At 43.6% G+C, this 26,603-nt stretch overlaps 1 protein-coding gene across 1 annotated transcript; it reads right to left on the bottom strand.

Annotated features, from left to right (window-relative positions):
- Nucleotides 1-437: 437 nt before the first annotated feature.
- KCNG4 (potassium voltage-gated channel modifier subfamily G member 4) lies at nucleotides 438-25,945 on the bottom strand. Its single transcript, XM_075189370.1, has 3 exons — nucleotides 25,786-25,945; nucleotides 24,736-25,519; nucleotides 438-2,071 (listed from the first exon to the last, which is right to left on the bottom strand). Exons 2-3 carry the CDS (start codon nucleotides 25,483-25,485, stop codon nucleotides 1,301-1,303), a joined length of 1,521 nt encoding a protein of 506 aa, XP_075045471.1. The 5' UTR covers nucleotides 25,486-25,519; nucleotides 25,786-25,945; the 3' UTR covers nucleotides 438-1,300.
- Nucleotides 25,946-26,603: the final 658 nt, after the last annotated feature.

Raw genomic sequence — 26,603 nt, 5'->3', positions numbered from 1 at the left:
GTCGTGTGCATCCCACAGCTTGTTTATTCGGTACATAGCGGCAGACAGACGGGTCAGGTGTAAAAGGACCATGGTTGGTCTGATTGCTGGCACGGATTGGGTGGGTTATTTTATGTTTCTTGTGAAATATCAGCAGATGTTCCATGTAGAGAATAAATAAATCAAAGAGAAAAATATTTGTGTCTAATAATAAACTATTCCTATCAGACATTAGATACCATTCTGTGTAGCCCTCTCCTTGTGTAAGAATAAGATATCAGAGTTTATCTGACTTCTATTTGTTAGATAACTATAAATTATTGGGGGGTTTTTATATTGTAATTTCCCACATAACACGTTATTATGCATCCATGTGATATCATTATAACACTCAGTCACATGACATGTTATTACACCATCATGAAAGCTCATAGAATTGTGCAAATAAATGGCTATTTATTTAAAATTTCAATATTTTCCTCTGCAAACTAATTAAGCCAGATATTTTATAATACAGTATCTGTCTCCAGTATACATCATTTTCAGAATATCTGATTACTATAAATATGGTAATCAGATATACATTGTACCTTGTATCAGACACAGATCATTCTTCCCTTTACTCCAGCTTTTGATTAACTCTTTAAAGGCTGATCACCTACTACCTCCTGTGTGAGGGGTAATTCAGATATCTTCCAGTTCCTGATAACATCCTTCTCCGTGTTAAATATTATGGTGTCCTCTCCAGCAGAATCTGATCTGTACTTGGTATCTGAAAGGGCACATAGCTCGCTATAGGCTCCATGTCTTTTCACAGAGCTCGCTATAGGCTCCATGTCCTTTCACAGAGCTCACTATAGGCTCCATGTCCTTTCACATAGCTCGCTATAGACTCCATGTCCTTTCACATAGTTCGCTATAGACTCCATGTCCTTTCACGTAGCTCGCTATAGGCTCCATGTCCTTCCACAGAGCTCACTATAGGCTCCATGTCTTTTCACAGAGCTCGCTATAAGGTCCATGTCCTTTCACAGAGCTCGCTATAAGATCCATGTCCTTTCACAGAGCTCGCTGTAAGCTCCATGTCCTTTCACATGGCTCGCTATAAGATCCATGTCCTTTCACAGAGCTCGCTGTAAGCTCCATGTCCTTTCACATGGCTCGCTATAAGATCCATGTCCTTTCACAGAGCTCGCTGTAAGCTCCATGTCCTTTCACATGGCTCGCTATAAGATCCATGTCCTTTCATCTAGTTCGCTAGAAGATCCATGTCCTTTCTGCTTACATTATGAAACCAAAGAGGCAGCTGCCCCCTAAATATCTATTTCCCTGTGTAGAAATACTTGTATGTTTCTTCTGAGACTAAGCTGTCTGTGTCATTGAAGGAATCGCTCTCCCCTGACTGACTGGTGTCTTTCAGCCTCATAAGCCGACTTTGAAGTCTCTCCTGGTCACGCTTTAGCTCAGCGTAGGACCGGGAGAATGTATGAAATATGGAAGTAGCGGGAAAGGCCATGATTAAGATCCCACTTAGGATGCTACTCAAAGCCACCACCTGACCAGGGATGCTTCTAGGTACCATATCTCCATAGCCCACCGTTGTCATGGAGATGATAGCCCACCAATAGGACGCGGGGACACTCGTGAACTCCTGGCATCGGCCCATTTCGTTTTCAGCGAGGTGGACTAGCGGCGCAAAGAGAGTGACGGCCACACAGAGGAAGAGCAAGAGGAGCCCAAATTCCCTGGTGCACCTTCTGACGGTGAGGCCTAATGTCTGTAGGCCGAGCGAGTGTCTGGCAAGACGCATCACATACAATATTCTCAAGGCACGTAAAACCCGCAGCACCAGCCCAATCTTCTCCAGGTACGAGTTGCTGCTGGGCTTGTCGAGAGTTTTTTGCTCGTCCTCCACTACGAGTGAAACGTAATACGGCAAGATGGCCAACACGTCGATAATGTTCAGGGGCCCCTTGAAGAACTGGCACTTGCTCTTTGCTTGGACAAATCGCAATAAGAACTCCAGAGAGAACCAGCCCACACAAACCGTCTCGATGATGAAGATGTTGTAGCATTTCTGAGAACATTCGCCCTGGAAGGAGAAAGAGGAGAAGTCAATTTGGGGCACATCTCAATAATAAGACAGGAATAACGTTGTTCAACTCTCATACTGTAGGTCATGCACCATGGTGTGATACAGAATGGCCTCCCTCTATCTCTGCCACTGTCGCCCTATAGGAGGCTTGGTGGGCTAATTCAATGATTTATTTATTGTATTGTACTTATTATTTTTCAGTATCAGTGTATTTTGCAAGAAGTTAAATGTTCTTTTTCAGTGCACTGTAGCTTAATAATTAAATCCCAGGTGTTTTTCATAAAATCTTCATCTGTATGGGGAATATACCCTATGTTTAGGAATGTTCCCCTCTAAGCAGATGACATGGACTGCCGTCACCCTGCAGTCCTCGCTCTCATTCATTCCGTCAGTGCCGCCCTCACCTGGTTTGTGTCTGCTGTTGCAGTTTGGGGCGGAGCTGACACCTGGAGATGGTTGTCAGGCAAAGAAATCCGCAGTAGGGTAGACCTTCCCTTTTCACTGACCATAGATCACATTATACTTCGTTAGGGTTTTTTTTAACCATTGTTTTTGTGAAAGCTATTTAGCGTTAACCAGCCTGAGACCTGTTCATGAGGCAACTGTCATAAATGGTACTATTTTAATTATCCAGTTTTACAAAACCAATAGACAAAATAGTATGTGTCATTTTAACGTCCTTTTAAGAGCAATTTTCAATGTTTCTTATAACTTTGCTCCATCTATTAAGACCAATCACCACGGCCGTAATGACTGTTCTATGACATGCAATACAAATGACTGTAATGGAACAGCGCCCCTTGTGGCCACATAATATGCACTTGTTTTACCAGGCAGGGCAGACTCTGATTCAGGAGATCACATGGCTGCCTGACAGCGCTGGTGATTCCTTGGCCATGACTGTGTGGTGTTAGTATGATCTGATAGGCTAACTGGGTGCTGCAAAACATGGACCTGTGTGTGTGTTAAATAATTTACACTGTAAGTTCCAAAGGGGCAGAGACAGATGTGAATGATTAAATATTCTCTGTACTGCACTATGTAATATGGTGGCGCTTTATAATTAAACAGTAATAAATAAAACTATGTTCCCAGCAGTAAACATGCTCCCTCCTATTATCATTATAAGACTGGATTGTTCCTGGGATACCAGGCGTTGGGCGATGGAGGAGAAGATACATTGTGCTGCAGAGCTCTCAATCAGACATAAGGGACATACGCCGCTTTAATTCTGATGAAGTGCACGTGGGGAGTGAGCGGCGAGGATCTGGGATGATAAGAAGAGAGATTTAAATTCGGCTGGTGTGGTACCTATTAGATAAAATGTCACAGTCTTAGCAGGAGACATGATAAATAACGAGTCTGTCCAAGTTTGCGGGTTATTTTTGGATCTGCTGAATAAGAAGTATTACAAATTGGGAGATAATTCATTATGAGAATGTCACAAATGAAATATCTTCATTAGAGCGTGGAGCAGATCCAGTCCCTGATGAAATATAACTGAGACCTGATGTCCCTTATCCTCTGTATACTGTAGATTTACCATTCCATGTCCCATTTGATATAAAGACACAGCACTAGTCTATGGCTAAATACATTTTCATTGATTATAACGGAGGGATAGAAACCGCAACGCAAGGGACCGGCCCCGGAGCTGATGGGGGCACCCTTTATCCCCCCAGGCCTCAAAGGTCTCGCTTGCCCCTTCTTTGACTGTGAACAGGATCCATATTATTTGGGTGGGGGGAGGAAGCAGATTATTAACATGATCGATGGCATATCTCCCCCCTAGCTTCTGGCCTGGTGCCGGGTGGCCCAGTTGGACAACTTATCTGCCCTATCGAAGCGTTACGGTTCCGATTTGAGGTCCCACCGTCCCGATTGAGGCAACATTGTCCCACAAGTGCGAAAGTTGGGAGGTATCTCCCTCTCACCGCTGCTCTGCTATTACAGTGACCGGGTGTTTGGAGGTGGGTACAGGGCAGCTTAATGCTTAAAACATGCTCAACATACCCCCAGAGACGTGACAAAGTCAATGATTAGATATGTTGTGAGATACGCCAGTGGCAACAAAGCCTAGTAAGTACTCAGTTACTCTGTAGCCAAGGATCCAGGAACTATCTAAGCCGCGGGGACTGTACGGCTTCCAGTTCTTCTATGGGAACTCCTGTCCTTTATTCCTAAAGTAAACCCTGGCGGTTGTATTATTTTGTGAAGGTCAAGGTAGATGCCGCAGATCCTGCAATATGATCCCCTGTGAGGTATCACTGCTGAACCGGCTATAAATCACTTCCAGAATAAATGGCTTCAAATAAAAGTCACCTGAAGCATTTTAATATCTGCGGACGGTGTGTAATAAAATCTTTTTTTTCCTCCACACTTCAGATTACAATATGAATTTACCGGCATTAAGCCGAAGGCTCCGCTCAAGGCCAATAAACGTGAGATGAAGTTGTTCTTGGCATAATATTGCTGCACGTCCTCTAATTCTGCTAATATCAAAGTTCTTAGTACTATAAAGCAGAAAAAGTTGATTCCACTGAGAGTCATTTGTAGGAATGATGGATGATTATAGGAAGAATTTATAGTGTAATACTGAATATTAATGTCTCCTTTTGTTCAGCTATTATGTACTTTAAGGAGTATTATATCTGATACCATAAACCTCACTTCTTACTAGCAGGGAAACAGCACTTGCCTACTCCCGCCATGTCCTAACATCTTGGGTAGTTCCCCCCATCCCCAGGAGAGCAGGTCTTCCTACTACTAGGAAGGGGGCAGGACGCCGGCCTCGATAACAAGATTTGCTGCAAATTGTGTCATTTTGTCCCCAAGATGTGTGGTCCAATCACAGCATCGCTCCACCGGTGCGGCGGCCATAACAACCCCTGAAATTGCTGATATCAGCACTAGGACATGCCAGCCATGGCTGACGGCACTATAGCTGGAAGACCGGTAGAGCACACGCCATAGTAACAACCAGTCCATTCTAAGCGTGTGCACCGGCCACTTTTAGTGTTTTGGGTTCTGATTAGCTTGAGGTTTTGGGTTCTGATTTGTTTTGCCAAAACATCCGACGAAAGGTTTTGGTTCTGATTTATTTTTAAAAAAGCATAAAAAGTGCTAAAAAACAGTTTTGTGGGTTTTTTTTTTACTCCTACGCTATTATTAACCTCAATAACATTCAATAACAATCATTTCCACTAATTTCCAGTCTATTCTGAACACCCCACAATATTGTTTTTAGGCCAAAAGGTTGCACCGAGGTAGCTTGAGCACATAATGCCAAAAAAAGAGGTACAAGATGGAATTGTTCTGGGCCCTCCCTCCCACCCCTCGCGAGATTCGACTCGAGACTTGGACGACAGAGCCTCGTTTTCAATTTTTTGCCTGCCGGAAATATCAGAACAGTGCTCGGATCCCGTTCGGATCCGCACTGTTCGGGTGGGCTCGGATTAGCGGAATCCGAGCCCGCTCATCTCTAGTCCATTCTTGTCAGCGCGGAACTGAATTCCCTAGATGATCGGACCAGAAACCCCCCCCCCCCCCCCCCCCCCATGTGCCATGCTAATAGTACCAGGACCACTCTCACAGCCCTGGAAATAACCTCAGTGGCTTATGAACCACAAGTGCCAGCATGCCCTGACAGCCAGGACCTGCTGGGGACTGTAGTGCACCAGGGAAAATGTAAAAAAAAAACACTGAAGGAAAAGAAAATCTTAATAGAGACCCCCCATACACACCCCACGTTGACCCTCTGTAATTCCTCACTTATGTATTGGCATTAGGGCTGGCACCACTGGCATTTCCCTGGGCGGCCCCTGTGCGCTGGGGGCTTCTGCGGGGTGTTTAGCTTTGTTCAGCCAGAACCAGCAGCTACTGAGGATGGATGAGGGGGGGAGGGGGGAGCACTTGTGGTTTCTGTTCCTGCCTGCAGCAATCTCTCCTTGGAATCGGCACTGATGGTTAGGACACAGCATCTCTGGGGAGTAAGCGGATATCTCCGCAATTACAGCATGAAACACCGCAGGTGAAGCTTTGATTTCAAATTAATTTTCAAAGTTCCAAGATAAAAATGTGTCTCCGTCTGCACTGAATGCAGTGGGGGGGGGGGGGGGCTGTTACCTGCAGTTTTCTGACTTTCCAGCTTCTAAAGTGCCAGTACCTGTCTCCTCTTCTTGGTAATTAGTCTCTTACTTTGCGGACAGATCCTTCCTGTCTGACGGCTGCAGCGACTGAGTTCATATCCGTGATCCGTTCATATTATCGGGGAACAGTGACCAATTAATATCAGTATCAAACGAGCTACCCAAGGGCCCTATTTGCCCCATTCACCCCATGGGGCACATTTATCAATATTCACATAAAGTGAAAAGTAGTTTTCAATCCTTATCGCAATGATAAGGATTGAACTACTTCTCACATTTATGTACAGCCCTGCACAGAAACAGCAGTTCCGAAAAACTGCTGTTTCAGTGATAAAAAAAAATCATACTTACTCCCCTCTTCGGAAGCGCTGTCTTCGGGTCTTCTCTTCACTCTTCAATTGCGCATGTCCAGTTCCAAGAACTGGACATGCGCACACAGATCCCCTCTCTGTGCAGGGAGAGCGCTGAGTGACAGGGAGGGATCATGTGATCCCTCCACACATGCGCTGTCCAGCTCTGCTCTTCGGAGCAGAGCTGACAGCATTAGATTTCTTCCATTCGGATGATGTACGCCAGCTTCAGCTGGTACATTAACATGACAAGTTCCCGAAAAAAATGTTTTTTCGGGACTTGTTAGATTGCGACCAGGAGCAGTCACCATTCTGTTGAATGGTGACTGCTCCCAAAAACGAAGAGGAATGCAAAGCAGCAGATATCCATGATATCTGCTGCGATGCCCCCTTAATAAATTTGCGGAGGACACTGTGGGACCTTAATGACCCGTTAAAAGCACTATCGTGCTTTATTAAATATGCCCCCTAGTGTGGTAAGTACACACATGTAAGTGCCCCTGCCTGAGATAAAATGAACTTGGGGCTACTGAGGGACTTGCTGTTTGTATTTGTTTTTACATTTCAATTTTCCTTATTAAGTTATTAGTAAAAGGGGACATTACAGATACAACTGTATAATAATGATATAATCCATGTATTTGGGATGTTACATATAGCACAGTAACGGCGGAGCATGCTCTATGTAAAACATATTGGAGAGGTTTGAGCGCTGTATGAAATGCTACAGTCACACTAAGGAAGGGATAATAAGATAATGACTGAGTGACACGGCGGCAGAGTGGTTAGCATTGCTAGTTTGAGGAGTCAGAATAATTTGGTTTTGGCGATGTGCGTCCGCTGCACAGGATCCTGTGTGTCTGCCAAGGATACAATGAATTATAAGTCATAGATAGTAACACAACACTGCCCCCAGTGGACAAACCCTTGTGAAAGCTGACACGTTGCAGGAACCATACGACACGCCACTCAATCTGCTTAATCTTGTTTGTTCCAAGAAGCAGTTTATACGTCATAAAACTATGAAAAGAATTTACCATGAATTTACTGTGAAAAGAATTTGTAAAAAGCAACTAATCCCAAAAGTGACCAATTTATTATGAAGTGCAGCTAAAGTGCATCTTTCTACTCTAACACACATTTCCTGTCAAATTCTATAGAAATGTAGTATTCTCCCTCCGCCTTCTCCTACATCACAAACAGCAAAGACTGCGCCTGACAGCACGGAGCCGAGCACTAAGCTACTGCTCATATGGATGAAGACGTCGGTCATGAGGACCTTTCTTCTTCATTTGTGGCACTAATGTTCCGACCTCTGTAATCAAAAGATTTTCAGCATTAAATTGTTTATAAATGCACTCCTAACATTGTAACGTCTCACTATAAAAACCCAATATGTCACCGAATCTGTTTACCACTCTGTAAGCACCCTGCAAGCCTCCAACTGTTGCCCTGGCAGCACCCAACCTGTGGCTCTCCACCTGTTGTGGAACTACAAATACCAGCATGCTCTACAAATATCCAGCTGGAAGGCATGCTGGAACTTGTAGTTCAACAAAACTTTGAGAAATACAGGTTGTCAGAATCAGTTCTGTACGTGTCAATGTTTTGCTTTAATAACCCTTAGGATGAACAAATAGGTTCTTTATCCTGTAATCTGCAGTCAGCATAATAGTGTGTTGCATTAATATAGATATCTCTAAGCAATAAATAAAATATCCAGGACAAATGTGTTTAGAGAGCAGATGAACAGAAATGATCGGAGTCTCTGCCAAAGGAAAGAGAAATCAATGTAATGATTCTGTGGCATAAACTCGTGCTGAGTAATAGGCAGACATATTAATTAACGCATAAGGGAAATAGAATACTACTTGTAACAAGCTGCTGAGAGGTGGGATAAAGAATCCAGCATGAAATGGATACAGCCTGACACTTGCAGCCAGCGGGATGATCAGTTCCTGACTCACTGCAGCCTATTATATCAGCTACACTGACAGCTGGGATAATCCTGGCATCAATATTAAATATTAGTACCCGTAGGTGGCAGGCTCAGGCGATTGGCAAATTGTCTAATCAACAGCATCAGTAATTACCACACAGCTCCCGTCAGTAACTATCACACAGCTCCCGTCAGTAACTATCACACAGCTCCCGTCAGTAACTATCACTCAGTAACTGTCACACAGCTCCTGTCAGTAACTATCACACAGCTTCTGTCAGTTACTATCACTCAGTAATTATCACACAGCTCCTGTCAGTAACTATCACTCAGTAACTGTCACACAGCTCCTGTCAGTAACTATCACACAGCTCCTGTCAGTAACTATCACTCAGTAACTGTCACACAGCTCCTGTCAGTAACTATCACTCAGTAACTATCACACAGCTCCACTCAGTAACTATCACACAGCTCCTGTCAGTAACTATCACTCAGTAACTATCACACAGCTCCACTCAGTAACTATCACACAGCTCCTGTCAGTAACTATCACACAGCTCCCGTCAGTAACTATCACTCAGTAACTGTCACACAGCTCCTGTCAGTAACTATCACACAGCTTCTGTCAGTTACTATCACTCAGTAATTATCACACAGCTCCCGTCAGTAACTATCACTCAGTAACTGTCACACAGCTCCTGTCAGTAACTATCACACAGCTCCTGTCAGTAACTATCACTCAGTAACTGTCACACAGCTCCTGTCAGTAACTATCACACAGCTCCTGTCAGTAACTATCACTCAGTAACTATCACACAGCTCCACTCAGTAACTATCACACAGCTCCACTCAGTAACTATCACACAGCTCCTGTCAGTAACTATCACTCAGTAACTATCACACAGCTCCCATCAGTACTTATCACACAGCTCCCGTCAGTAACTATCACTCAGTAACTATCACACAGCTCCTGTCAGTAAATATCACACAGCTGCTGTCAGTAACTATCACACAGCTGCTGTCAGTAACTATCACACAGTTCCTGTCAGTAACTATCACACAGCTCCTGTCCGTAACTATCACACAGTTGTCACTTAGTAACTATCACACAGCTCCTGTCAGTAACTGTCACTTAGTAACTATCACACAGTTCCTGTCAGTTACTATCACTCAGTAACTTTCACACAGCTCATGTCAGTAACTATCACTCAGAAACTATCACACAGTTCCTGTCAGTTACTATCACTCAGTAACTTTCACACAGCTCATGTCAGTAACTATCACTCAGAAACTATCACACAGCTCCTGTCAGTTACTATCACTCAGTAACTATCACATCTTTATTGAATAATAGTGTGAATAATAATTGCACGCCTGTTTGCCTCGATTCTCATTATTAAAATGCCTCTTACATCTTTGCACTCTTGCTGTGGTAATTGGTCTCATGTTATGGTAAATGGGAGAAGAAAGCACAATGTTCCCTGTTCCCAGCTAAGTCTCATTCTCATAAATGAATAATTGCAGAAGAGACGAACATGTTATAACACAACGGAAAATGGTTTTCTATCTTTAGAAACCTGAATGAATATTTGTTCCTTAGCCTGTTACCTGCACCCCATAATAAACCTGGGATGGGAAGCGTTGGAAATAGAATTCTGAGAGGTGTTGGGATCATTATTAAACAATATGGACCATGTACACTGAAAGTACACACTACGATTATACTGTATAACGGCATCATCCAGTGTTCCTGCAGTGATGCCGGGACTGTGCATGTGGGAACCAGTCTTTGGAACACCAGACCTCAGAAGTGACCCCACCATGGAGGTTATGTATTAAGCTGGCACAGCTCGTATCACCCTCATTTACTAACGACTTGATGCATATCAGTGTTATGGCCTACGACCACCTAGATGAGCTTTTAGAGAACAGTTAGGGTAGAGATCTTCACCTATAGCAGCCGACTTTCCTGTAACGCTTTATGTGCTCACAGGTACTCAGATGCCCCCAGGACTTCGGCTCAGAGTAGTAAAAGCTCATCAAAGATGGCCGCAGCGCAGGTGGAATCGGGGGGCGCTAGCCCAGGCTACAGCGGGTGGTCAGAGGCAGACCGACGTCAGAGGTCCGTAGCAAAACAGCAAAGTCCAGAATACAAGCCAAAAAGGTCAGAGTCACAGGCAAATAGCGAAGTCCAGAATACAAGCCAAAGGTCAGGGTCACAGGCAATGTCCAAGGTACAGGCAGAGGGTCACAACGGTAGATCAGCTATACAGGAATCCAATAGCAGGTCAGCAACAGTGCAGGACTGGAACGCTATAACCGGTAGGGAGGCTAAGCCCCCCCCCGTGCCTTAGATAGTAGACAATCAGGAGGCAAGCTCCATAAGCAGATAATGGGACCCAGCTGCTAATAATAATGCTGTGCCTGCGCCCGGGTAAAAGCTTGCCGGGTCGCAGTGCTAATTTAATTAACTTGCGCGCCCGGCTGTGTTTTGCCAGCCGGGATGCATGCAGGGGCTGGAGGAGAATTGCCCTGGCAACGGCCGGGTAGCGGCGGAAGTGACGTCCCAATTGTCTTAACGGCGGCCGGGACGAGGGGCAGTGAGAAGGAGCGAGCCGAAAGAGCCGCGGCTTGTGACAGTACCCCCCTTGAGGCGGGTTAAGGAACCCCGAGATCCAGGTTTGTTCGGAAATTGTTTGAAAAACTCCCTCATCTCCACGGAACCCAAGATCGTCTCCACGGAACCCAAGATCGTGGCTCCAGGCCATCTTTCCCCTGAACCAGGAAATGGATTTGCCCCTGAACTTTTCTAGAGTTAAGAATTTTTTCCACCACAAATTCCTGATGATCCTCCAAGTTGACAGGCTGAGATTTCCGTAAGTAGCGGATCCTAGACTTGCATGCAGGGATAGCAGGCTTCAGGAGAGAACAATGGAAAGTGTTTGGAATCCTAAGTGAACGAGGAAGCTTTAACTGAAGGCAACAGGATTAACCTGTTTAATAATAGGAAATGGTCCAAGGAATCTAGGGCCAAGTTTTTTACAGGGCTGTTTCAGCTTGATATTGCAAGTGGAGAGCCAGACCTTTTGACCGACTCTAAATGAACAATTTTTTCGATGACGGCCAGCAAATTTTTTAGACTGGTGAGGGGCCCGTAGTAGAGCAGCGTGAACTTTCTTCCAGACAGTCCTGAGATGTGAAGCAGTGGAACACATCTCCAGGTGGCTAAAATGGTTGAGAAAGACAATCAGGGAATTGGATCTTGGATGAAAACCAAAATTGCAGTAGAATGGAGAGGTTTGAGTGGAGGAATGACACAAGTTATTATATGCGAACTCAGCCCACGGGAGCAGAGATGACCAATTGTCTTGAAATTCGGTGGTATAAAAGTGTAGAAATTGTTCAAAAGATTGGTTAACTCTTTCAGTCTTTCCATTGGACTGTGGATGATAGGCTGATGAGAGACTGATGTTAATCCCAAGGAGACTACAGAAGGACTTCCAGAACTGGCCAGAACTGGGCAACAATTTGGGAGCCACGGTCAGAAACAATATCGATAGTTAATGATGTGAATGAGTTCTCTGTACAGCGCTGCGGAATCAGTGGCGCTATATAAATAAATGATGATGATGATAGTTAGGCCATGAGGACGGAAAACATGCTGTACAAATAGCACAGAGAGACTCCGTGCACTGGGGAGCTTGGTCAGTGGGACATCTTACTGAAACGGTCCATAACTACCCAAATAGTGTTGTTTCCTGAAGAATATGGCAGATCTACAATAAAATCCATTGACAGATGTGTCCAGGGTTTCATAGGAGTAGACAAGGGCATAAGTGGACCTGAAGGGCAGGTTCTGGAAGTTTTGTTTTTTGCGCAATCTTCACAGGTAAAGACAAAACTCTCGACAGCCGAGGACAAGGAAGGCCACCACACTGAACGTGCAAGGATCTCAAGGGTTTTGGAGATACCCGGATGCCCAGCCGATTTGTTCTCATGGGCCTCAGAAAGGACAGCTCTTCGTAGATGTACCGGAACAAATAGGCGCCCTTGCAGGTGTTTCAGGAGGGGCTAATTTTTGGAATTGACGCACGGTGTTACCTAAGTTTTGAGTCAAACCAGCATGAATAATGGAAGATGGAATGATGGACTGCGGTTCTCCAGCAGGTAGTTGATGAGGAATGAACCTCCTGGACAAAGCATCCGCCTTGGTATTTTTGGATCCAAATCTATAGGTTAAGACAAAGTTAAAACGAGTGAAAAATAATGCCCATCGAGCTTGTCTGGAGTTTAACCGTTTGGCAGTTTCGAGATACAAAATTTTTATGAACGGTGAAGACTGAAATTGTATGAACCGCTCCCTCCAACCAGTGACACCACTCCTCAAAGGCCCACTTAATTGCTAGAAGTTCTTGGTTGCCAACATCATAGTTAACCTCAGCTACAGAAAATTTGCATGAAAAGAAGGCACATGGATGCAGTCTATGATCACAGGGGTCCCTCTGGGATAGGAGGGCTGCAGCGCCTACTTCAGAGGCATCTACCTCCAGGATGAATGGTAACTGCGGATTGGGATGCTTGAGGACCGGAGCAGTGGTGAATGCCTTTTTAAGGGCATCAAATGACGCAATGGCCTCCGGTGACCAATTACTGGAATCCACCCCTTTGCGGGTAAGAGCTGTGATGGGAGCCAGCAAATCGGAAAAGGCTCGGATGAATCTCCGATAATTTGCGAAGCCAAGAAATCTTTGGATAGCTTTTAGAGTCGTGGGGCGTACCCATGCCAGAATGGCTTGGACCTTGCTAGGATCCATAGAGAATCCATCGGGGGAGATTATATATCCAAGGAAGGACACCCTTTGAACATCAAATTCATATTTTTCCAGTCTGGCAAAGAGGTGATGCTCTCTGAGTCTTAGGAGAAATTGTTTAACATGGTTTCGATGCTGTGGCAGAGACTGAGAATAAATTAGGATGTCATCCAGATGTACTACAACGAACTGTCCAAGAAAATCACGAAGAACCTCATTGATAAGATGCTGGAAGACAGCAGGCACATTACACAGGCCGAAGGCCATGACCAAGTACTCATAATGGCCAGATTGAGTGTTAAAAGCCGTCTTTCACTCATCGCCCTCCCTAATGCGTATGAGATTGTGAGGCACATATAGAAACCATTGTTATTCCTACACCGTTTATCGATTTGGATGTAAATAACCTCAAATTAAAGCTGAAAGTCCGCCGTTAAAGCACATCTTGTTAGTTTCATTTCAAATCCATTGTGGTGGTGTATAGAGCCCAAAATATGAGAATTGTGTCGATGTCCCAATATTTATGGACTTGACTGTACATGATAGATTTCCTGTATGGAGAAAGTCATCTAACAACCGTTCAATAAACATATTGTAACAGTCTTTTGTGGATAGGTCCAAAGTAACATTAGCTGTTAGTTTAGAATATACACTGTTATGAAAAATAACTTTAATTACATTTGCAATTATATTTCTGGAAGCCGTTCTAGATAAATCCATACTAACAAAAAATGAATGTTGATATTTTATGATTATTTTCTTCATCTTAAGAGTACAGTATCATTACGTTTTCATGAAAATAATTTTACGTTTAAATAGTTTTTGCAATCACACTCGCTCGTCCTTACTTATAAATATCAGTTTTGTGTTCATCAACAACGTGATAATAATTCACTATAGGGTCTAAAATCATTCCCTTACTTACCAGACTTTTTTTGAAGATAAAATACAGTTAATGATTCCTCATAACTTTCCTTGTAACATTCAGGAAATATTCCACATAACCAGCTACTTAAGAGTAAAGCCGGGTACACACCTATGTAATCTTACTTCAGATTTCTGTAACGATATCACCAACCACTGAGAGTCCCGATGAGCAGCAGATTCCTGTGTACACACCTACACAATTTACCTTCAGATCTGTGATCTTCATCTGTCATAACCATCTGCTGAAAAGATCCTGACTCTCTACACTGTACAGATATCTGCCTACACTGCTGGCTGTGAGTGTGTACACACTGCCATATTTACCAGACATCGTTCCATCGTTGATCGTGATTTTTAGGACATTTATAAAACCAAATCAACAGATGTGATGTGTTATGGTATGATAAAACATGATGGAGGGACACCAAACGGTTGTGAATCGTGTGATCTGCACGACAATTGCATAGATGTGTGTCCAGCTTAATTTATTTATGAGGAGTAAGGGATATAGAAAAGTGGGATTCTGAATTGTTACAGTGGGTCCAGGATGAACAGCCAGAAATAGCATCTTCTCGGAGCAGTGCCGGATCTGTAACAATGCACCGGATGAGGGTGTGTCAGCCAGTGGTGGAAATACCATTGGTACTGCAGGTGTGGTGCATCGGGGCCCCCGGAGATAATGGGGCCCCGCTGCACAGTGAACTAGTGAACTGTGGGCTCCTCCCGCTTCCCTGCAGCCCACAGCTCCCTAGTCCGCCTCTGATGTCAGTCATACTACCTACATCATATTCATAACAAACTGCATTTATTTACATCTCAACATGTTAAAAGAGGGTTTTGTAAAAATTAATAGTGTCTTGCAAAACCATTCAACCCTGCAAAAGTCAACAGATGTTTCTGTGTTACAAACGACACTTACAGTTTGTTGCGAACTAGTAGCCTCTTAAAGTACATTTTCAAACTCATTAATTTGTTATTTGTCTGCAGATTTTTTTTTTCCAGAAAATGACTGAAAAATGTTATTTGCATAAGTATTCAACCCCATGCAGACTATTACGTGGTAGAACCTCCTTTAGCTGCGATGACAGCTGTTGGGGTAACTTCCATCAGGTCTGCACACAGTCTTGCAGTGATTTTTGCCCATTCTTTGCAGATTTGCTCCAGGTTGTTCAGGTTGGTTGGATGACTGTGAGTTTCAAATACAACCACAGTTTCTGTATTGGATGGAGATCTGGGCTGTGACTTGGCCATTGTATAACATTCATCACGTCAGTGTTGCTTTGACCTTGTGCCACATGTAACGTTTGGAATTGGGGCCAGGAAGCCCCGTGTTTGTCTCATCTGACCACAACACCATATCCCACATTTTAGCCAGGTCACTTTTTTTTTTTTTTTTGTCAATCTCCAGATGTGCTTTGATGTGGGGTTTCTTCAGTAAAGGCTTCTGTACAGCCAACCTCCCACACAGGCCAGTTGTATGCAGAGCTCTGGGTGACTGGTCGCCTTACCTACAGTCTCTGCCACTGATCTCTGTAGGTCCGTTATAGTGATAGATGTCCTCTCTGTGACTCCGCTCATCAGTCTCCTTCTAGCTGTGACGCTGAGTGTTGAGGGGTCGGGTTGGTATAATTCAGCTTCTATTTACTCACAATTCATCCAACGGTGCTCACTGGGATATCCAATCACTGGGATATTACTTTGTAGCATTTCCTATCTTGTGGATGTCTATAACTTTATCTTTAATTTTCTTAGAACGCTCTTTGGTGGTCATTTTCACAGCTTTCCTTCAGATTCACAGTTATGAGCAATGTTATTTGAATTAGGGAGTCTCTTATCAGTAAAAGCTGATCTTGTTTAATGATTCACAGGTAAAGGCTACTGAAAGCCAATTGTTACGGCAATATCTTTCATCTGTGTAAACTTAGAGCACAGCACAGGGGTTTTAATTCAGCAGGCAAATAATTTATTATGAGTTTGAAAATGAACTTTAAGAGCTTCTGGTTCACAATAAAAAAATGTCTGTAACAAACTGTGTAAATGTCATTTGTAATACAGACAAATCTGTTGATGTTTGGGGGGGTGAATCCTTGTTCCCCTCCAACCTCAAGGAGGTCTATATAAATACTATGTAAATTTTAAAGCAAAATAAAAATCTGACAAGTAGAGAAAATAATATTTTTTTTCCCCATAGCACATTTTATATATTAAATCTGTATCATATAGAGCTGCATTTAACCCCATAATCTTCCTGTGCTAGTGTAACAGAATCCACTCACTGCTGGGGACCCTGCTCCTTCCACTATATAACTCTCAGTCTGTGACTTCCTGCTGCCACCATTCCCCTCCTCACATCATGTCACTGCCCCTGTCACATGCAGCCCTGTCCTCACTAACACATCACTCATCTCCTGATATACTCTGTGCTGCTGGGGACCCTGCTCCTTCCACTATATAACTCTCAGTCTGTGGCTTCCTGCTGCCTCCATTCCCCTCCTCACATCATGTCACTGCCCCTGTCACATGCAGCCCTGTCCTTACTAACACATCACTCATCTCCTGATATACTCTGTGCTGCTGGGACCCTGCTCCTTCCTCTATATAACTCTGTCTGTGTCTTCCTGCTGCCTCCATTCCCCTCCTCACATCATGTCACTGCCCCTGTCACATGCAGCCCTGTCCTCACTAACACATCACTCATCTCCTGATATACTCTGTGCTGCTGGGGTCCCTGCTCCTTCCACTATATAACTCTTAGTCTGTGACTTCCTGCTGCCTCCATTCCCCTCCTCACATCATGTCACTGCCCCTGTCACATGCAGCCCTGTCCTCACTAACAAATCACTCATCTCCTGATATACTCTGTGCTGCTGGGGAACCTGCTCCTTCCACTATATAACTCTCAGTCTGTGGCTTCCTGCTGCCTCCATTCCCCTCCTCACATCATGTCACTGCCCCTGTCACATGCAGCCCTGTCCTCACTAGCACATCACTCATCTCCTGATATACTCTGTGCTGCTGGAGGACCCTGCTCCTTCCACTATATAACTCTCAGTCTGTGGCTTCCTGCTGCCTCCATTCCCCTCCTCACATCATGTCACTGCCCCAGTCACATGCAGCCCTGTCCTTACTAACACATCACTCATCTCCTGATATACTCTGTGCTGCTGGGACCCTGCTCCTTCCTCTATATAACTCTGTCTGTGTCTTCCTGCTGCCTCCATTCCCCTCCTCACATCATGTCACTGCCCCTGTCACATGCAGCCCTGTCCTCACTAACACATCACTCATCTCCTGATATACTCTGTGCTGCTTGGGTCCCTGCTCCTTCCACTATATAACTCTTAGTCTGTGACTTCATGCTGCCTCCATTCCCCTCCTCACATCATGTCACTGCCCCTGTCACAGGCAGCCCTGTCCTCACAATCACATGAATGGACAGGTCACTGCCTCCCACAAGATCAGCACATCTCCTGAAATTGGGTACAAGTTGACCAACTTACATCAAAATTGGGGACACATAGACAAGCAGGAGATAAAGATTTAATACAACGATGTTCTCAGGCCCCAGTCAAAAGTACCTTAAACAGTAAACCCACAAAATAAATATAATAGAACATTTTTTAAACTTTATAATAGAGAGCACCTGACAATGTCCATGGGTTAAAATGACCAATTACAGCACAGTACCACAGGTGTTATGCATAAAGTGTTGCTCTATGTGTGCTATAGACATTGTACACATACGATGCTCACGGCTGTCACTTCATAAGACCTGGGGGCATCAATACAGAAAGACAAGTGAGGCCCAACAACAAAGGTGCTTGAAGTTTACTAGTGATTACTTTAGCACCGTCGAAGTCGCTCAGCGCAGATTTGCCATGTTACCCCATGCTAGTATCATGTAGACTGTATAATGTTTCTGCATGTTATACCTAATGTCAGTGACAGATACGAGGCCTCAGACAATAAGAAGTGGGTCATGTGACTGCATTGATCAGCAGATCACTAATTGTCAGCATCATCACAGATTAGTGGCCCGTGGCAGCATCCATTAATATATATCGTACTTACAACTATTTCATTACAATGAATGATACAATCATGTTAAGAGAAGCAGAACAATCAATTTTCAGATGAGGATAAATGGAACCTAAACGTCACATTTCCTGCAGAGACGTCGGATCTCAGCTCTGTGGGTTATTTGCATTTCAACAGTAACAGCAAATTCCACCACTGACTGCAGCTAAGAGCCGTAATCCACATGGAAATCCACAACAAAAAATATCATAATGATTTGAAATAGGACAATTTGCAGATAGCAGCGGCTCCAAGTTTCCATTCATTGAACGTTTATATAAGGGTTGTAATTCACATCGTCGTACAAAGCGAGCGTCAGACTGACAGGTGTCACATAATTCTTGTTATTGGGTTCTGCTTGTGACATAGTACAGTATAAATATATATATTTATAGATGAAACACAATTAGTGTAATTACCACATGAGCCATTTGTGCTTTTATTTCTTGTCCCCTATTTCTTATGTTTCCTTTTCTATAGAGAGCGACAGAAGCTGTAATATCTTTTGTTTTTTTATGTAGTTTTTCTTATCTGTTAAGAAAGTCTGTTACTAAATGATAGCAACACAAATGCTACATTTTATATAGGGCACCCTGGTAAACCTTATGGGAAGAATACAGTGTTAGCTGAATTTCCTTGGTACTTTTCTCACAGTTCCCCCCCCCCCCCGGATTCCGCTGATTGCGGGGAGGGGAGAGCGGAGAGATCTGGGGGTGATATGAAATCCTGCTCCGTATATTCGCCTCCCACCCTGGTCTACCTGATTGGTCGTGCAGCACCCTGTGCATTATCAGTGAACCAGTAACCCTGCAAAATAAACACATCCCCCTTTTATGGGGGCAGTTCCAAGCGCTGGGTAATAGTATTACATGACGCGGACAAGTAGGACCTCCCTTAGAGCTTGCTGCATGTGCCGCAAGTATACTCATTCCCGTACTACACTTGTGTACAAAATGCTTCCATATCTAGGTTTGTGTTTATTTTAGTCTTGCAGCCACCTTACTTCTGGGGGGACGGAGTGGGGGCAGGCACATGTAAGTGTGGGGCACACCCCCCCAGAGATGAATGAGAGTTCAGGTCACCCTAGGCTAATACACTCTCACCGTCACCTCACCTTCCATACCAGGCCCTTAGGCAGTAGGTGAAAATAAATTCATCGTTAATTTAACATCCGTCTTCCTTCACCCCCCACCAATGCTTATGTCTCCAGCTCCACTTGTCTTTTTAAAATGATCGCAGCAATCTTTGTCACTAATTTAATTTTCATTAAAATCAGAACTGTGTAGCAGATATGTGTGTATGAATGTACGCTTCTACCTCTCCCTGTCACAATTTTTAAGAACCCAAAAGAATGTTGCCCCCCCCCCCCCCCCCCAAAAAAAAAAACAAACCTTGCGGACTATCTACATGCACTGGAGGCTCGGTGTAAAGATATATCATGCTGACATAAGCAGCGCTATGGAGCCGTTTCTGATTGGCTGTTGGTGTATTGACTCCTCCAATGCTTCATTGTTATGTTGTAGCTGTATTATGCAGTCATATATTCACTTTTCTTATTGACCATTTGGAGAGAAGATTCCTATTGTATTTATAAAGTGATAAACAACAGATGTCGGGGAGTTTGTGTTTCATTATATGAAATCTAAGACAATGTTCCCTCTTGTGCAAATTATTATATAGCATTATATTGTATAAATAAGGTAACGGGACTCCGGCACTTATTAATAACTCTGATGCAGCCTGACTGCACTACTGAGGAGCATAACTATACGCGTTTGTACGCCAGACCTACACCTGATGCAGACATACTGTGTATTTTTATTTGGATGGGTCACGTGCAAACAGGCCTCCAAAATGAAGCCCAAATAGACGCATTTGCGCAGGTTTTTACTATCCATGAATGACCCCACCACATAAACTGCATCATGGAGAGAAGTGACAACACTGCCACCTGCAGGTTATAAAGCACAGTACATGCAGCTTATTTCTTTAGGTAGTTTGTTCATGAAGAAGATTTTATATAATCTATTATTATATATTCCATTTTCCTTCCTTAGTAGCAGGGATTATCTAAGTCTCTACAAGGAGCTGCTGTTCCATGGAAAGTATCCTGGTCAAAAAAGAGTGCTCCCAGCACTGGGAGTACATCTGTGTATAGAGGGGATGGTGGGTAATCTACAAGCGGATACTGAAGTGTCACAGTGTAATATTCCTGGTTGGTACCATTAATGAACATTGTTCTGGGGTCTTCTCCCTCCTATCCCCCCTCCAGCCAGTTCATATTACATTTATATTATAAGCATAATAGTATAATTAGCTGTACTAATGACAGTGAAAACACTGCGGATGTACGGACAAGGTACATTTTCTTATAATCCGCCACTACTGGGTATATCCCTCCTCTCATCTGTTCCCCGGATTCTTATCTCCCCTGAAAATGACTCTACAACCTTCTTTCATATGTTTTCTTTGTAGGTTTCCAATATAAAATGTGATTACATTTGGTATTATGAGCTTCAATTCGTCTGTGGTCATTCTCCACCTGGAGACACAGAGCAGCACAACTGGTTGTGTATGGGTGTGTTTATCTGGCTACTTACAGTGTGTTAATATTAGAGCAGTACAGAAAGATGGCTTCTGTGTGAGAGGAGAGTGTGCGTATCCGCTGCGCTTGGTGTAAGGTGCCGTGTGTCAGCCACACGTTAGCCCTCCCTCACATTAAATCACCTTTATCTGATGTTTTACTGCCCCCTGTGTATTACTGAGCTGAATAATCTACATGATATAATGGCAGCGTTGGGGGGGGGGGGGGCTTCTCTTACTGAGCAGACACTGAGTGACTGACAGCTTGCTGACTTATGCAGGAATGCAATGTGTGGATTGATGGATTCATACCCAGGGACAGGGGCAGCGATATCACTGCAACTGAAATGACTGCACACTTAATTTTTTCACCTGTATGAGGTCCAGTCAATGAGAGGGACATCTGTGAGCTGTCTGTAATGGAGTGAGGGGAGGGCACAGGCAAACCGAGTGGGGGGGGGGGTCCTAGTGCCTGGAAACCCCCCTTCAAGCATAGGGAACTGTATAATTGAGGTGGCTGGACCCTGCCCCCGCTACATATGGCTCTGCATGAAAAGGGAGAGCTGTGTGCACCTAACAGTAGTGCACACAGCATTGCCCATGTATATTATGGGGATAGGAAGAGTTGGAGAGCAGCCAAGCACTGTCTAAAATTATAGCCACGCCCCCATACATGCTGGTCACACCCACTGGCGGCGTGGTGTGGAAACCCCCCTCTACAAATCCTGTGTTTGCCTCTGGAGGGGTAATACTTATATAACAGCACTGCAGTAGAATGTCAGGTTAGTGCTGAGTAATATATACTAACTTACATGGTAATGTGACAATTGTGTTGTGCATTGGAAGGATCCGGTAGGTGATTGTATGTGTGTATGTATATATACATACATATATATATATATATATATATATATATATATATATATATATATATATATAATGTGAGCGATGGGACAATGTTTTCTCATGTGTCTCATATTAACTGTCGATGGAACAGTGACAATTATCATTGAAGACTGATAAATGCTTTATTAGTATAATAAAGTAATAATCATTGAGCATAGTGTGTCTGTTCTTTTATACAGTGAGCTGAAGTATTACTTTGGTACATTTGTACATTTTGTGATTCAAATACAGAAATCAGTACACAAGTTGTGGAGTATTCGGACGTGTGATACTCTGGCTGAATGCAAAGGAAATGTATGAAGAGATAGTAGGTTGGAGATTCTGGCCTTAATATATACATATATGTGTGTGTGTGTGTGTATATATGTGTGTGTGTGTGTGTGTGTGTGTGTGTGTATATATGTGTGTGTGTGTGTGTGTGTGTGTGTGTGTGTGTGTGTGTGTATATATATATATGTGTGTGTGTGTGTGTGTGTGTGTGTGTATATATATATATATATATATATATATATCACTGTATACATCTGAGTGAACCTTACAAATGTGAAAGTAGGGAGCAGTTTTCTGTTCAGTTCCATGGATGACTAATATTACATTGAGTCACATTATGTCGCTGATTATTGTCTAAACTAACAAGGTGAATGATCTATTACCGATTTTAAGAGAAATTTCCCAAAATTGTTCTGACGTATTAAATGAATTATTTAGCATTTCTAATAGCACCAGACAAACATTTGTCCTGATAACATCTACGTAACTTTCCTGTTGTTACTTCTGTACAATGTGGGACTATTCCCAGCTTGTGAATCCTGACAGAAGCTGGGTAATAATGGACATTATCCAAGTCACAGTTCTGTGAGTACATCCGGCAACATCTCCACAGGTGGATTGTAACATCCATCAGACCCACATAAAGAAGGAGCACGGTCAATGTACTATTATTATTATGTAACATTATTATTATGTATTATTATTTTATAAATATTTATTATTACGTGTATGAATTATTATTATTATTATTATTATGTAACATTATTATTATTATTTTATTAATATTTATTATTACGTGTATGAATTATTATTATTATGTATTATTATTATGTATTATTATTTATTATTGTTATGTATTATTATGTATTATATTATTGTTATGTATTATTTCTCCAACCTGTACACATTTACTGATGATAGGTTACACCCGGCAGATTGTCAGTGACTCAATATATGTAATAATTAAGTGAAACCTATAGAAATGGGGTCTCAGGAATTAAGAGAAGGGACAGAATAATCTGCACAGTGTCAAATCCAATGGCTGTTAGAGACATGAGCCATTATTACTGACAGCTGTTTATTTACTGACAGAGGGGAATGTTAGTTACTTTTACTGACTGTGAGTAAATGTTCTGATGACTGTCAGCCTTGATTATCACATACATGATGATGGAGAGAGTATGTGATACATGTATACATGCATGGAGATTAGATTGCATGGCTGCCGTTTACATACATGTTTTAGGAGAGAGTATATGGAGAGACTGACATCTACATACATGTAGCTAGCACATAACATGACTAACATACACATATATGGAGATAACATTTGATACATGTATACATATATGAAGAAACCAGGTGACTGACATCCATGTAGGTGATAGCAAATGATAGGACTGACATACATGTATGAGCAGATGATAGGACTGACACACATGTATGAGCAGATGATAGGACTGATTTACATGTAGATGATACATGTATGAGCCTATTATAGGACTGACATACATGTATGAATGAGCCTATGATAGGACTGACATACATGTAGATGATACATGTATGAGCCTATGATAGGACTGGCATACATGTATGAGCAGATGATAGGACTGACATACATGTATGAGCAGATGATAGGACTGACTTACATGTAGATGATACATGTATGAGCCTATGATAGGACTGACATACATGTATGAATGAGCCTATGATAGGAATGACATACATGTATGAGCCTATGATAGGACTGACGTACATGTATGAGCCTATGATAGGACTGACGTACATGTATGAGCCTATGATAGGACTGACGTACATGTATGAGCCTATGATAGGACCGACATACATGTATGTGCAGATTATAGAACTGACATACATGTATGAGCCTATGATAGGACTTACATACATGTATGAGCCTATGATAGGACTGACATACATGTATGAGCCTATGATAGGACTGACATACATGTATGAATGAGCCTATGATAGGACTGACATACATGTATGAGCAGATTATAGAACTGACATACATGTATGAGCCTATGATAGGACTTACATACATGTATGATCCTATGATAGGACTGACATACATGTATGAGCCTATGATAGGACTGACATACATGTATGAATGAGCCTATGATAGGACTGACATATATGTATGAGCAGATGATAGGACTGACATACATGTTGGTGATACATGTATGAGCCTAGGATAGGACTGACATACATGTATGAGAAGATGATAGGACTGTCACTGACATACATGTAGGTGATACATGTATGAGCCTATGATAGGACTGACATACATGTATGAGCCTAGGATAGGACTGACATACATGTATGAGCCTAGGATAGGACTGACATACATGTATGAGCCTATGATAGGAATGACATACATGTATGAGCCTATGATAGGACTGACATACATGTATGAGCAGATGATAGGACTGTTACTGACATACATGTAGGTGATACATGTATGAGCCTAGGATAGGACTGACATACATGTATGAGCCTATGATAGGACTGACATACATGTATGAGCCTATGATAGGACTGACATACATGTATGAGCCTATGATAGGACTGACATACATGTATGAGCCTATGATAGGACTGACATACATGCACACCCTGTGGAAGCACTCACCCGGTCTTCCTCAGCCCGCAGGTCTGGCATGGTGCTGATACACAGGTTAATAGCAGTGGTGGCCACGAAGATGATGGACAGACAGGCGAACACCTTCCCAGGTATCCCGGACTGCGGGTTCTCCACCATGTCCCTCAGTCTGCTCATAAACTGCCCCATTCTGGAGTCATCATCCAGGACACAGATGGTCTCCCGGGTCCTCTGTGCTTCCTCCTCCTTGCTGGTCTCTGCCAGCTCCTCCAGCCTCTGGAAGAGCCTCCGCAGACAGCACCTCTCCAGGTGAGCCTCCTCGATGCCCCAGTACACCAGCTCGTCCTGGAAGGACAGGGCGCACATCTCCCGCAGCAGCCTCAGCTTCCCGGCGGCCAAGAAGCTGACAATCATACTGAACGCACAGGGGCTCCGGTCAAAGAAAAACTCATTGGTGTCTTCGTCAAAGTCATCACAGATCTGGGTGATCTCCTCGTAGCTGCTGCAGAACCTCAACCTGCCAAGTCTGGTCATGGGAAACTCATCGAGGGTACTCCAAGGCATCAGGTACTTGATTCCTCCCACATTAATAATGATCTCTCGCTTCAGGTCAACTGAGTACAATTCATCTGGGTCATAAATCCTCTGCGCCCTTTGGTACTTTACCCCCTTAAGTGTCTGCGACTCTACTGCGACAGGGAAGAAGTGGTTGAGGGTGCTGCTGGACGTGTAGCTGAGGTTGCTGTAGTCTTGCTCGCTGCTCCCGGAGATTATAGGCATCTCTGACCGAAAGCTGACACTTTACATGGGGGAACTGTACATGGAAGATGGGAGCACAGGATTAGTATCGGCCACCCCCAGAGGACTCGGGGTATAATACTTCTGTCTGGTGATGCCAGTAACATGAATACAACTTCAACAGCAATGTGGAATTATAAGGGGTTACCAGGGCCACTAACACTATAAACAGATCAGTAAGAGTTATGAGTCAGTAGCTGGATACAAAGTATCAGGTAATGTCCGGGTGATACATTGTATCTGACACAGAACGGACCGGACGCTGCTAGAAAGTTTACTCACCAGGAACGTGGAGTCATCATCTCTCAGATCTCTGCATCCCATCTCCTCACACTCGCTGCTTCCTGCAACATAAAGGGAATCAGCGGGCGTCTCTGGTCTTCTCTCCTCCTCCTCTGTCTCTTCTGTATGTACTCTCACACTCTGTGACTGCCCTCACTGTCTCTCTCTCCTCCTCTGTCTCTTCTGTATGTACTCTCACACTCTGTGACTGCCTCACTGTCTCTCTCTCCTCTGTCTCTTCTGTATGTACTCTCACACTCTGTGACTGCCCTCACTGTCTCTCTCTCCTCCTCTGTCTCTTCTGTATGTACTCTCACACTCTGTGACTGCCTCACTGTCTCTCTCTCCTCCTCTGTCTCTTCTGTATGTACTCTCACACTCTGTGACTGCCCTCACTGTCTCTCTCTCCTCCTCTGTCTCTTCTGTATGTACTCTCACACTCTGTGACTGCCCTCACTGTCTCTCTCTCCTCCTCTGTCTCTTCTGTATGTACTCTCACACTCTGTGACTGCCCTCACTGTCTCTCTCTCCTCTGTCTCTTCTGTATGTACTCTCACACTCTGTGACTGCCCTCACTGTCTCTCTCTCCTCCTCTGTCTCTTCTGCATGTGCTCACACTCTGTGACTGCCCTCACTGTCTCTCTCTCCTCCTCTGTCTCTTCTGCATGTGCTCACACTCTGTGACTGCCCTCACTGTCTCTCTCTCTCTCCTCCTCTGTCTCTTCTGTATGTACTCTCACACAATGTGACTGCCCTCACTGTCTCTCTCTCTCCTCTGTCTCTTCTGCATGTGCTCACACTCTGTGACTGCCCTCACT

Source organism: Mixophyes fleayi, chromosome 10, assembly GCF_038048845.1.
Source record: "Mixophyes fleayi isolate aMixFle1 chromosome 10, aMixFle1.hap1, whole genome shotgun sequence".
Lineage (NCBI taxonomy): Eukaryota > Metazoa > Chordata > Amphibia > Anura > Limnodynastidae > Mixophyes > Mixophyes fleayi.
This window is presented reverse-complemented; position numbering and strand designations above follow the sequence as displayed.